This window comes from Harpia harpyja, chromosome 4 (assembly GCF_026419915.1).
Source record: "Harpia harpyja isolate bHarHar1 chromosome 4, bHarHar1 primary haplotype, whole genome shotgun sequence".
Lineage (NCBI taxonomy): Eukaryota > Metazoa > Chordata > Aves > Accipitriformes > Accipitridae > Harpia > Harpia harpyja.
This window is the reverse complement of record NC_068943.1, coordinates 47,788,172-47,801,306: the sequence shown is the minus strand read 5'-3', so window position 1 is coordinate 47,801,306 and position 13,135 is coordinate 47,788,172. Positions and strand designations below refer to the sequence as shown.

The following is a 13,135-nucleotide window of genomic DNA, read 5'->3' as shown; positions in this document are numbered from 1 at the left end:
GGTATTAATTGCACATAATACATGTCATTCAAGATTCATGTCTTGTATCTATCGTAGCCTTCTGTCTATGGAGAGATTGCATTGTATACAATTTAGTTAGAGTGCTGGCATACTGTGGCTAGATTTCCTTAAAACCAGAGTGGTTTTCTTCCCTCCCGTAATTGGACCGCGCAGGATATGAGTCTAGGAAAGGAAGACTGTCAAGAAATCCACATGGAAGGAGCAAAGGTACATCTAGAGTTTGTTTCATTTGTGCAGGTACAACTCAACCATACATCACTGCTTTGAAAGGAAGACAAAAAACTCTGCAAATATGGTGAATGGTTTAGCAAGTAACACAGAAGTGGATGATAACAGCAACTGCGATGCCACAGTGGTGTTACTAAAGAAAGGTAACTGTTCCAGTAAGTCACCCTGCTTGCTTGCGTCATTCTGAACGTTTAAAAGTTTGTCCGTTAGTCATACGGTGTGGCCTGCTTCTGTCTATCAGCCATGAAATAGGCGCAGAGGTGGTCCTTTTGTAAATCCCCTGCCAGATGGCCATGGTTCCTGTGCCTGGGGGCACGGTGTGGTGACCCCAGCTACCGCATCCTTTGCTGCTGGAGGCAGTTCAGGCCTCCTCTGGGTAGTTATTGCTGCTGGGCAAGTGTCTGGCTGAAAGGACTCCTCCAGCTTCAAGGCTGACTTGCCCAGGAGCTACTTATTTAGACCATTACAGCCATGCCATTGTAAGTCCTCCTGTGGGTGCTGTTATTCTGCACTTAAGATGCCCATTTACATCTAGTACCACCAGTTAAATTTAACTCCATTTCAAAGTGACAGAAACTGGGCAGGGAAAAAGGCCCTACTTATACTAGCATACAGTTCCCCCCGGTGAAGGGAGGGTGGGGACTCTGTGTTGGTCTTGGTAGCGTGATCTTACTGCACATGCTGTCTTGAATGTGCACAACTTTTCCATGTAAACTTTAAGTGGATTTCACTTTGGCTGAAATCTGCTCCTGCTTGACTTTAGTCACAATCATGTATAAAAATGATTGTATTTCTTCAGATTAAAAAAAATTCACCCACTCCATAGCTCAGCAGCAGTAGCTCGATGTGTGTGTTTGCAAGCATGTGCTAAACTGTATTTACAGAAGATAGGTTTTTTTTATCTTTGCAACAGTCAACAAGTATGTGCAGTAACTGCTTGAGATTTATATGCACATATCCTCAGGAATAACACCTGCCCCTGCCCAGTCACTGGTTTAACTTGAGAAGGAGCTCTAGAGCTCTAGCTTGTCTAAAGCAGTCCTGGTCTCTGACTACATAGGGGCTGCCCTTTTTTTTTTTGCTGGACTGAAAAAAAAAATATTAACAAAAATAGGTCTCTCTCTTCCTGCAAACAGTAATTGAAAGACATAGTCTTTATACAGTACACAACTAAACATGAAATGTAGAGGGGTTGGTTTGCTGACATCAAACCCTTTGAGTCTACCAAAGGCCAGCTATCGTGTTACTGCCTTATTGCTGAGGGAAGGCTTTTGTGAGTGCTGTGCACTCTGCTTTGGGGAAGCTGCTTTCATGGGAACAGCTCTGTAGCCTGGGGCTCAACAGTGAAACTGTGCTGGCAACATGACTACACTCTGTACCAGTAAAGCTAGACTGGTAAAACTTGGTAAGCATAAACTTGGGCCTTAGTCATCTAGGTTTACCTGGTGGCCTCAGGGTTACGCACCAATGAGGCAGTTTTGATTCTGGGATTTGGTTGAAATCTCCCCAGAATGCATCTTTGCATGACACTGCTCAGCTGCTGGTAATTTTTTGTTTTGGACACTTGTGGTTACTCAAACTGGCTGAGGAAGGAAGACGAAAGGATTGCTTCATTTTCTTGCAGATTGTTCCTGTATTTACTTGGCACTGGGCCACTGGAGGCCCAGACAGACAAGTGGTGCTGCTGTGCACATCAGCCAGTAGCACGGGGTCGCAAACAGCACCCATTGCAACAGGTTGCCTGAGGGTTTCAGACACTACCGTTTGCTTTCTGAGGGCTTTTCTGCACAGAGGACCAAAAAGAATCAAACATGAGGATTTCTGGGCAGTTCCCCAAGTGCCATGCAGGAAATGCCAGCATGGAAAAAGTCACAAGGAAAAGCTGTCTGGCTGGTTTGATTTTTTTGAATATGGATGACCCCACTTGTCTACCCCAATCCATGGAAACCTTCTCAGTCAGGAAAAAAAAGTGACACTAAGGCCAAGGAGATGCTCTTCTGTAAGACACAGTGATGGTAATAAATAGTAATGCCATGAAACATTTGCTAGTGTTCAGCACTGATTTTAATAAACCAAAGCAGAGATGTGTTGGGGAAGACCTCAGGTTTCCCTGCTGCCGAGTCCCAGTCCTGGCCCAGAGTTGACAGCCCGAGGTAGCATCCAGGCACAGAAGGGATGGACACTGGCACTGTGGCACCCCAGAGGTAATGGGCGCTGGCACTGTGCCCCAGCTGGAGCGTGATTCAGCTACCTGCCCCTGTCTCCTTGTTCCTTTGCTCCTGCACTGTGGGTCACACCCCACGGACTGGCACGTGCACTTGCTGCCAGGTTTGATAGCACTTCCCAGCCATGAGCTGCGAGTCCAGGATGCAGGAACCTGCTTTTCCTTTGCATTGGTACCCCGCAGGAACACAGTGACTATTTCCTCACCCCTGTCTACGGTTAATGGTGGGTGAGGCTGATATCCTCACAGAAGTGCAGATTATAATAGTGGAATTAATGCAGCTTTACTGCAGCACCATTTCTACCTTGGTGGAACAGCTTCTGCGGAAGCAGTGATCTGCCTAAGGCCTATGATGGGCTGTACAGAGCAGGTTTAATTCTCCATAATGAGCAAGGGTGGAGATACCATGTTGGCAATTTATTTAAAGACAGAAATGTAGGACGTGTAAAGACAGAAATTAAGGACAGAGGCGGCATATTTCGAATGGTGGTAGCTGAAGGAATGGTCCTTACAAAGGACTTCTGGAACCTGCGGGTTTATTCTTCTGAGATCCACATAGGGCAGAGGGAGAAACTGCTGGAAGACTTCAATTTCTCTTTGTTCCTTGGCTTCAGGAAATTTCCACCGTAAAGCCTCAGTGATCATGGTGGATGAGCTGCTGTCTGCCTACCCACACCAGCTTTCATTTTCTGAGGCTGGGCTCCGGATCATGATAACCAGCCACTTCCCTCCCAAAACACGTCTCTCCATGGCCAGCCGTATGTTAATCAATGAGGTATGTCTTTTATCTCCCCCTGCCTCCCCTTCTCCTTCTGAATTTGCCTTTTTCTGTAGCAGCATTTGAGTTGAAATGGAACTGTTGTGCTGCTTCTGGATTCCTGATAGCATTTTCCCAGATTTTATCCTTCTGTCACTGACTTTACTAAATCATCCCTTGCTATCTGTCCCCATGGAGATTTTAGCAAAGAGAGTTTCAAGTCATTATGTGGTTCTGTCACCTGTAGCTGTTGCTCACAGGAGGTGCCCCCTGCATTGATTGGACATTAATATCACTTGCACTTAACTTAATAACACGGTACTCCGCAGAGTCTGCGCTTAGTCTGGCCCTGGTCTTGGAGTACTCCTGGAGTCAATTCTACAGCCACTGGTCCTCCTCTTATAAAAGTTGTATATGTGAGATTTATCTAGTCATCTGCAAGCAAGCATTGCATTATACCTGATCAAAATTAATCCCTTTTGCTTTTAAAGCCAAACTTTTAAAGAACTCTGGACATCCTCTGTTCCTCCCTTTCTCTTTAAAAAATTAAATTTAAAAAAATCTGTCTTTCAGCAAGAATTTGTGTCTATGTTTACAGAGACAAAGGCTGATCAACAGCAGGACTTACACCAATGGTGAGTCAGAAGTAGCAATCAAAATACCTATCAAGCATGTGGTTGAGAATGGAACGGGCCCCAGCAACTCCGCCGAGCGGGGTGTGAATGGCACACGGCGAGATGAAGACATGGCTGAGGCTGGGAACGAGACAGAGAATGAGAATGAGGATAACGAGAACAACGAAAACGATGAGGAAGAGGAAGATGATGATGATGATGATGACCATGAAGGGCCATACACACCTTTTGACCTACCCAGTAAGAAGCTCCTGGGTTTGTGTTGTTCCAGAAAGCAAAACTCAGTTTGGGTGTGCCAGAAAGCATCGCAAACACGTGTTGAGGTAGAAGTGTCTCTGAGAGCTCCCATCAGCCTGTGCCTTGCAGTGTAGTTCCTGGTCATGGGTAAAAGGTGGGAGGAACTGGGAAGCAGCAGGAACTTCTCAGGATGCAGACTCCTGGGCTTGGACACACCTCTGCTGCAGCTCATATGTTGGCCCGGAGCTGATGTTGCAGTCAGAGGGGAGAGGCAGCAATCTCCATGGGGTTGTTCCTGCCCCCAAAACCTGGGTCACCCTCTTGGAGAGACCCATCTCTCTCTGCTGACTGTGGAGGAAGCTGAGGATGGTGGAGCCACTGGCAAGGTACCTGAACGCAGGTCAGATGCATCTGCGTCTAGGCCTTACTTTTGCTGGGAAATGAGGTGCGCTTTTACCTCAGTGGTAAGGTGTGGTGCTAGCGGAGACAAGGCAGTGGTGGTGCTGATGTGGAGCTGAGACAAAAGAAGGTCCTGGGCGCCTCTGCTTCCTGATTTTAACTAGGCACAGCCACAGTGCCTTCTCACTCTTTCTGGAGAGCTTAGAAAGAACAGCTATGTGACCTGTGAAAAACCACATGTGCCTCAGGTTGCTGAGCGCTGTGCCTGCAGGATGGAGATCTCCTTTTTGCCAAGTCCCTCTTACCTCATCAGAGCTCTAGTCCTGGGATAATTATAACGTATCCCTGCCCTACCTTTGACTCACAGTTGCCACAGCTGGCAAGATCTGCTGGGCTGCTGGCCAAATCTGCTGTGTTGCAGACAAGCCAGAATACTGTAGGGTCTGGTCTTGCCCTTTACAGATGAGAGATGTTTTTGGGACTCCTGTTCAGATCTCCTTACTCAAACAGCGTAGCTGTAGTTTGAGTAAGGAAAAAAAGTGAGCCTTGAAGAGAGTAATTTAGATGTCCTATGGACCATGACACTAGCTTCATAGTATGGGAAAGGTCAGCATGGACTTCTGGAGATCTCTGGTTCAAACCCCTGCTCAGAACAGGTTGCCCAAGGCTGTGTCCAGTTGAGTTTTGATTATCTATAAGGATGGAGATCTCACAGTCTTTGGGGTACCTGTTCCAGTGTTTGACCACCCTCATAGGAGGAAAAAAAAAAGAAAATGCACAACTTATGGTAGCATCTATTCTCAATTTCCCTTATTGCAAGTTGAGTCCATTGGCTCTTATAATTTCCTTGTGCATTTCCGTGAAGGGCCTGGCTCCATCTTTCCTATACCCTCCCCTTAGGTGGTTGAAGATGGATCATATCTCTTTCTAGAACTTGCTTTTTATATGGTACCTGTAAGAACTTGACGCAGGGAGGGTAGCAGGTGTGCTCTGACCCATTACTTAACAAACTCTCAGGGCGGCACTTCATACTCCTTCCCTGTGCCCCTCTCTGCCCTCCCATTTCTGCCATCACACCGCGATCTTCTGAACAAAGAATGTCTTGTCATTGTCTTGTTTGGATAGCAGTTAGGTTGAGGTGCCCCTGGCATCTTGCTTGTTAATATTAACAAAATAATAACATTTTGGACTAAAGCAGACTAGAATTGTGATTGTTTCCCTTTTTTTGTTTTACAGCTGGCAAGATAGAAATTTTGAAGTGGCTCTTCACATGGCCATTGAGTTTTGTCCTGTACTTCACAGTGCCCAATTGTAACAAACCCCACTTGGAAAAATGGTTTATGGTTACCTTTGCTTCTTCTACCCTCTGGATTGCAGCTTTCTCCTACATGATGGTGTGGATGGTACGTACCAACTAAAGCAGAAACCGCAGCCTGGGAGAGGCAACAGAAGTGGTTTTTGTCAGCTTAGAGAAATGTGTAGAAAGTTCTACCTACCTGAATTTTTAGATGAGAAACCTTAAGTCTGCTTCCATTTCTGTTAGACCTGTCCACACTCAGAAGAAAGTTAGGGGCCAGTAGCCATGGCCTTTGAACTTGATTCAGGGCTGGAATTTCACCCAGATTCTTTAACATGGGAAAAAATTACACTTGCACCAGTTTAACACCTCCTTGTTGTGCAGGGCAGTGTAAAGAGGCCCTGATGCTAGTAAGAATCTGGCCTCAACAGCTTTTCCTTTTCTTGGAGCAAGCAAGCTTGAGAGACAGAGTTGTGAATAATAACACTTTAAACTCAGCGTGGACAGAAGCCAGATTCTTGCACAAGTATTCTAGTCAACAGGAACTTCATTCTACCTCATTATCCTAAAGGTAGAAGGGGATAAATAAAAACACAAGGAAATCCAAGCATAGTTGGCCTGTTCACAGGGGCGTTTTGTGCACTGGCTGGATCATTGAGCCTGTTAGCTTGCTGCAGGCCTCATTACATGATATGCTTCTCTTTAAAGAAAGTGTGGGTTTGCACTGAGCAATAAACTCTGTCTCACAGCATCTTGCAGAACTGGGCCAAGCTGGTCTCTGATTTTAATTCTTGTAAACAGCTTGACAGTTTATTTCCTCTCCTTAGGTGACAATCATTGGCTACACACTGGGAATTCCAGATGTGATCATGGGCATCACTTTCTTGGCAGCTGGAACCAGTGTGCCAGACTGCATGGCAAGCCTTATTGTAGCAAGGCAAGGTAGGTTCATCACAGAGATGTTGTACTGCTATGGAAGTGTTTCCTTGTGTACTCTTCCTCTCTAGGTAGCAGAGGTGTATCCAGAATGTGAAAACATACAGAGCCCTTTTCCTGAGGCTGAAATTTAAAACAAGAGCAAAGAAGGAAATTAATTATGTTGCTATTGCAAAGCAGCTAACAGGTTCTTAATGACAGTGTGGAACAAGTTTTGGCACTATTGTTAACTACAAGCCTTCCCCAAAAGTCACAACGTTTTTCTTAATTTAAATATCGGTGGTATAGAATTGTTTAGAACATAGCATAAGGGTCTTTCAGGTCACTTTCCAGCTTTTCTCCACAGTCATAAGGTCTGGAAGATACTACTGTTTTTAAGGAAAACTTTTTTTTCTCCCCCTTGTGACTCCAGCAACAGGTGTTTTAAGAGAAAAAGAAAGTTGTCGGTACTGCTCTGGGGAACAAACCCAGTGGCTTACCCGAAGACCTAATCTAATCAGTCCAGTATAGAAACTCATGTGTCATGGTGACAGTAAAGCATCGAAAGCCCCACTGAGCATGGCAACAGAGTGCCAGCAGGTCACAGCCAGCACAGCCAGTGGCCAGGGTCCCCACAGCAGCGGAGGATTAGTTGAGGGAAGTTCTTAGATGATCCTGGAAGGTGGGTTCAGCCCCTTCAACCCTGCTGGCCTTGTGTGATGGGGAGGGGAAAGGGGAAAGGGAAGGGATGGGGTGAGGGGGATCTCCCTTAACTCTTGCCTTAATCTGTGGAAATTGTCTGGATTAGCTCAGATTAATGTGTTTCACTTTAAAAGTTGAAAGACTTTTCTGAGTGTATGTCTGATTGTACATGGTTTCCATTCCTGCAGGTATGGGAGATATGGCTGTGTCCAACTCCATCGGAAGCAATGTTTTTGATATTTTAATTGGCCTAGGCCTGCCATGGGCTTTGCAGACCCTAGCAGTGAATTATGGATCATATGTAAGTCCTACATTTGTTCACATGATTCTTATTTATTAATTTTTTTTTTTAAACATATCTATTTAGAAAAAAAAAATGAAGTCCAAAATTCTGTGGATTGGATTTGAAGAAACAAATAGTTTTGCTCTGTTACAATTTGGGAGAAGTAGCAATTAATTGTCAGTGGACATTCCCCATCCTTTGGGGGACAAGTACTTCCATTTCCTCCTTAAAGGCAGCAGTCTGTGCTGAAATAAGCTAACTCACTAGAGTATACTGTATTTTCACGCATTGAATATATTCCAAGTAAGGAGAATGATCCTGTTTTTAATATACCAGAGTGGATGAACACATAGGTGGAAAGTAAAGGATAGAGCAGACCTGTAGGTCTTCTGGTAAGAAAAATTCTGCCGTTTCTAAACTAACACACTGGAGGGTGAAGGAAGCTGTTAAATAACTGGATATTTTAGAGTGTGACCATCATCAGGAAACACTGCAGAGCTTTCCTGTTTGAGAAAAACTACTCAATGCCAATGAAATCATCCTTTACTTTCCAAATGATAAAAGAGCCACCCCCCTGCCCCCAAAGTTGTTGTAAGCTTCCTTCTGAGAAAGAAAAGCAGGAGATGCTCTGAAGTCCTAGAAGGAAGTCACTGTTGCTATTGCTGTTAGCTGAACAGCACTCAGACAGCAGTGTAGGACAGAAGAAATATTCTTGATTACAATCACTGAGTGAATGCAAAGTTAGAAGGCTGGAGAATCACAGAATTGTTGAGGTTGGCAAGTACCTCTGGAGATTGTCTAGTCCCCAACCCTCTGCTCAAAGCAGGGTCAGCTAGACCAGGATGCTTAGGACCATGTCCAGTTGGGTCTTGAATATCTCCAAGGGCGGAGGCTGAACAGCTGCTCTCAGCAGCCTGTTCCAGTGTTTGACCGCTCTTGCAGTAAAAAAGTGTTCTTATGTTTAAATGGAATTTCCGTATTTAAAATTGTGTGTGTTGCCTCTTGTCCTTTCAATGGATACCACTCAGAAGAGTCTGGCTGCACTTTCTGTATCCTCTCCCACCAGGTATTTATACACAGCAGTAAGATCCCCCTGAATCTTCTCTTCTCTAGGCTGAACAGTCCCAGCTCTTTCAGCCTCTCTTTGTACATCAGATGCTGCAGTCCCTTAAATCATCCTTGTGGGTCTTCACTGGACTTGCTCCAGGAAGTCCATATCTTCCTTTTATCAAGGAGCCCACAGCTGGACCAAGCACTCCAGATGTGTCTCACCAGTGCTGAGTAGAGAATGATCATCTTCCTCTACCTGCTGGCAACGCTTCTCCTAATGGAGCCCAGGATGCTTTTGGTGCTCCATGCCACAAGAGTACATTGCGGACTTCAGCTTGGTGTCCACCAGGATCAACAGGTCTTTCTCTGCCAAGCTGCTTTCCAGCTGGTCAGCCCCAGCATGTACTGATACATGGGGTTATTCCTTCCCAGGTGCAGGACTTTCATTTCCCTTTGTTGATGTTCATGAGTTTCCTGCCTGCGCATTTCTCCAGCCTGTCCAGGTCCCTCTGGATGGCAGCACAGCCCTCTGGTGCATCACCACCCCTCCCAGTTTTGTATCAGCTGTGAACTTGCTGAGGGTGCCCTCTGCCCCATCATCCAGTTCTTTATTAAAGACGTTAAGCAGTATTGACCCCTGGGGTAAACAACTAGTGACTGGCCTCCAGCTGGACTTTGAGCGCAGCGGTTCGGCCAGTTATCAGTCCACTCCACTGTCTACTTATTTAGTCTGTTCTTCCTCTGTCTGCCTATGAGGATGTTTGAGAGAGTGTCAAAAGCCTTGCTGAGGTCAACATAAACAACATCTGTTGCTCTCCCCTCATCCAGCAAGTCCACCTCATCATAGAAGGCTGTCAGGCTGGGTAAACATGATTTCCCCTTCACAAATCTGTATGTCTACTCGCAATCACATTTTTGTCCTTCATATGTTTCTAAGTCGTTCCCAGGATTATTTGCTCCATCACCTTCCCAGGGATCAAGATCAGGCTGACCAGCCTGTAGTTCTTGGGTCTTCCCTCTTCTTGAATACAGGAGTGACAAAAGGAAGCAATGCTGTAGGAATAAAATCCCTCTCTTTAATGAGCAGCTTATCTGTAGCTCATCTGTATTTTTGTGGAAAAGGATGAAAACAAGTGGCTGAACAGAAGCAGCCAGCTTTCATGGAGGCATAACAATGTCACTACTGTTTTGCACACCCAAAATATTCGTTGTACAGTGTGATCACATGGTTAGAAAAGGCAGTCTTGGAAACAGCCCCACAATTAGCAAAGAGGTTCCTCAGTTTTCACTTGCAGTTCCTGGATTTCTCTCCAAATCCTTGGATAATTGGACTTCAAAACAAAACAAGCCTGTCCCCTCCATCCCCCATGTTATTAGTAATTAATTATTTAGGTATTATTAAGTTGCGAGAAAAGGCTAGAGTTAGCTGTGTCAGGTGTAGCCTGGTGACAGCATTAAGAGCTGCAAGGTGCTATTTGTTATTCAGGGAGACCTGCTGATGTGCCTGGCACCGAGTTCAGCAGGGTTAGAAGACAAGGAGCTCCTGCTCTCTGAGGTCCATAGGGCTGAGCCTTGGGCTGGTCACACGAGCAAGGCCTGCTCACTGTGTGGGGGTTCACAGGCCCAGGCCAACCTACTGGTCCGCTAAATGTGTGAGTCAGAAGCACTAGGTAATTTCTGAGCGAATAGTCATGATTTAGCACTGCTCCTTTGGTATTTGGCAGAACCCAAATTCGTCTTTGTAGCATCTCAACTCCTCAAAGCCATCGTGCTGCCCCTGTCTTGTGTACAGAGGGAAGCAGAGATTTGTAAAAGACAAAAAGAGCTTGCTTGATCGTGATTACTTTTGCATAGCCATCCAAAACCATGACTGCCTCCCCAGAATGTTTAATAGAAGAGGACTGTCGCAAAGTTAAGCTTTTGCTGAAAGTAGATAATAAACAAGCTGTTACGGCAGTAATAGCTGTTGTGGAAGCTAAAAACAGTAGACTGTGTGATTTGAAAGTTAAGCTTTAATGCAGAAGAGCCTCCTAGAAGCCCCCTCCAGCCTTATTTTTCTGGAAGTCTAAACACTCAGGGCTTTCTCCAGAGTATGGTATTTCTCTAATATCATACTCCATAAAATCCCTATGTATCTCTTGTTCCAGACTGCCTGACTCAGAATACCCTGTGGCCAGATTTTGCTCCCTGTTAATGCTGGTGTAAAGAGTTCTGACATGTTAGTGTGCAGAAATGGAGAATAGGATCTGCTCCCTTTTTCTTTCCCTTTGTCTGCCTCTGTGCTGCAGTGTGCTCATGCATGTGGCAGCATGGTGTCCTGTGATTATGCTCATTCTGAACTTTCTCAGCCACATGCGGTAAAAGTGGCTTCACACACTAACCAGCCAAGCAGCTGCTCCCAACCAGAAGGAGATTTATGGGGTTTCATTCTGAATGTGAAGAGCAGTCTCACTGCTAATGGTGCTTTCAGCTGCTGTAGCACCCTTTGTAGGATGAGCTTGTGTTTGAGCCTTCCTTAAACTCCCTAAGGGCAGGTGGGTGTTTCAGAGTCCATTTTACAGATGGTGCATTTTGATTTGAGGTAAGCAGAGAGCTTTGGATGAGATGCAGCCTGGAAGCTTGTGGCTGGTTGTGAGACATCAATATATTGAAAGCATTGTCCCGTAAGGTCCCGGTTACTGCCTAGTTTTATCATACACCTGTCAGCAACTGCAAGAAGCCCCATGCAGAATCAGAACTTCTTGTTTAAACAACTTCACTCTATGAGATAGTGCCTGAGGGGGGAAAATACAGCTTGTGATCTAATAGATAAGACAGGAAAAGAGCAAGAGGCGACTTGTCAAAGAGAGACGAATGGACTTGCTGGAAGTCACACAGTAGGTAAGTGGAAGTGGACTGAATCTCTTGAGACACATCCTGGTGCTGGGTTGCTAAATTGCAATTGTTTTGATTAAGTGCCTCTCCCACTTCTGACTACCCCTTTCCCAGGCCCATTGTCAATGGATGTTTCAGCTTATTATTTATTTTATTCTTCCTTTCTTGTTACAAGAAAAGAATGGAAAAACATCTTTTGCTTCTCAGACTGCATCTTGCAAGCATCTGTCACCTGTTTTAGAGAAGAAAGTTCCCCTTCTTCTGTTTCCCTACTTAAAATGAAAGGTTTTCCTGTAGGATGTGGGTACGCCACTAGTGGAGGCTGCAGGGCAGTCACAGACCCAGCCTGAACAGGGGGGCTGCACCCACATGATGTGATGTAGGAATCTGGCACACCAGGCAGCGCTTTGCAAAACCACTGTATGCTCCAGGGCACAGGTCTCCAATATCATTCATCCTGCCTCACCTGTGTGTATCTGTTTCCTCAAACCAGGTCTGTCTCAGTGTGATCATCAACGTGCAGCACAGGATTTTTATTCATTTCCTTCCAGTGCCAACTGGAGTCAGTCCAAACCCAAACCGGAGAATGCTCCATCTCATGCTTCTCCAGGAAAATGTTACTGTTGGTGCAGAGAAGAAAAGGTCCTCCTCTGCCCTCACCCCTTGCCTTCAACTCAGTTGTCAGTCCCATAGTTCTTGGTTTGGGCCAGGCCACTGATGCTTTTCCCATCAAAAGGCAGATCTAGTCAAAATCAGACAGCTTCAGATCCCTTCTGTTTCTGCAATGTCTAGTCTCTAACCCAGCTATATGTTTATTATTTTAAGAATCCTTGTTATTTCTGGACACCTCTTAATGTTCAGGCACTAACTCTGCCTTCCTCTGTGCTTCCCACTGGAGCTTCCATCTCCACTACTCAGAGGTCACTTGGCCATGCTCCTGCTGCAGCTCTGGCCTTCTGTTATCGACCATAGCTAATCTAGCATGCTAGCAGGACTTTCGGAGAAAAAGCAGCATCCCTCTGGACCTAGAGAGACCTTTGAAATAGTTCACTTTCTCGTCTCTTCCAGCTCTGAGTCCTGGACATGTTGCTGACACTGTAATCCTGTAAGCATCCTTCCCCAGTGGCCCTGGCAAATCTGGAGTGGAAGGACATTTGCTCTGTGTCTTCCATCCAATTGCTTCCCTCTGGAATCTTTTTTTGGATGTGAAGCTGTAAAACAGACATCAGCCAGGAGTATTTTAGAGAACAGGAATTTTAGCCTAAGAATAAACAGCCAGGTTCATTTGTTCACATCAGCATTTGGGAGTATAATCATATGTCTATCCATCACTCCTCTGCCTGATAACTTTAGCTAGTTTCAGCAAAATTTGACAGTAAGTTAGCAGTCTTAGAGATGTTACATTCCTTTCATGCAAACAGGCAGCTAGAGAGAGAAGGAGTAATGCCAGTGCAAGCCTTGTTAGACATCGGAGAATCCAGAGGGAAGTGGACACTCAAGAAACATGCATCAA

The 13,135-nt window shown here is 45.4% G+C and overlaps 1 protein-coding gene across 3 annotated transcripts in view; it reads left to right on the top strand.

Annotated features, from left to right (window-relative positions):
- Window positions 1–13,135, top strand: part of SLC24A3 (solute carrier family 24 member 3) — a 186,766-nt gene that overhangs the window by 161,014 nt on the left and 12,617 nt on the right. For 2 of the 3 annotated variants that reach the window (XM_052783853.1, XM_052783851.1), the window contains exons 10-15: window positions 259–404; window positions 3,088–3,248; window positions 3,829–4,105; window positions 5,738–5,904; window positions 6,626–6,740; window positions 7,604–7,716. In XM_052783853.1, the coding sequence (XP_052639813.1) occupies window positions 259–404; window positions 3,088–3,248; window positions 3,829–4,105; window positions 5,738–5,904; window positions 6,626–6,740; window positions 7,604–7,716 (979 nt within the window). The remainder of the gene's footprint in view (window positions 1–258; window positions 405–3,087; window positions 3,249–3,828; window positions 4,106–5,737; window positions 5,905–6,625; window positions 6,741–7,603; window positions 7,717–13,135) is intronic. The other variant, XM_052783852.1, reaches the window with a different exon arrangement.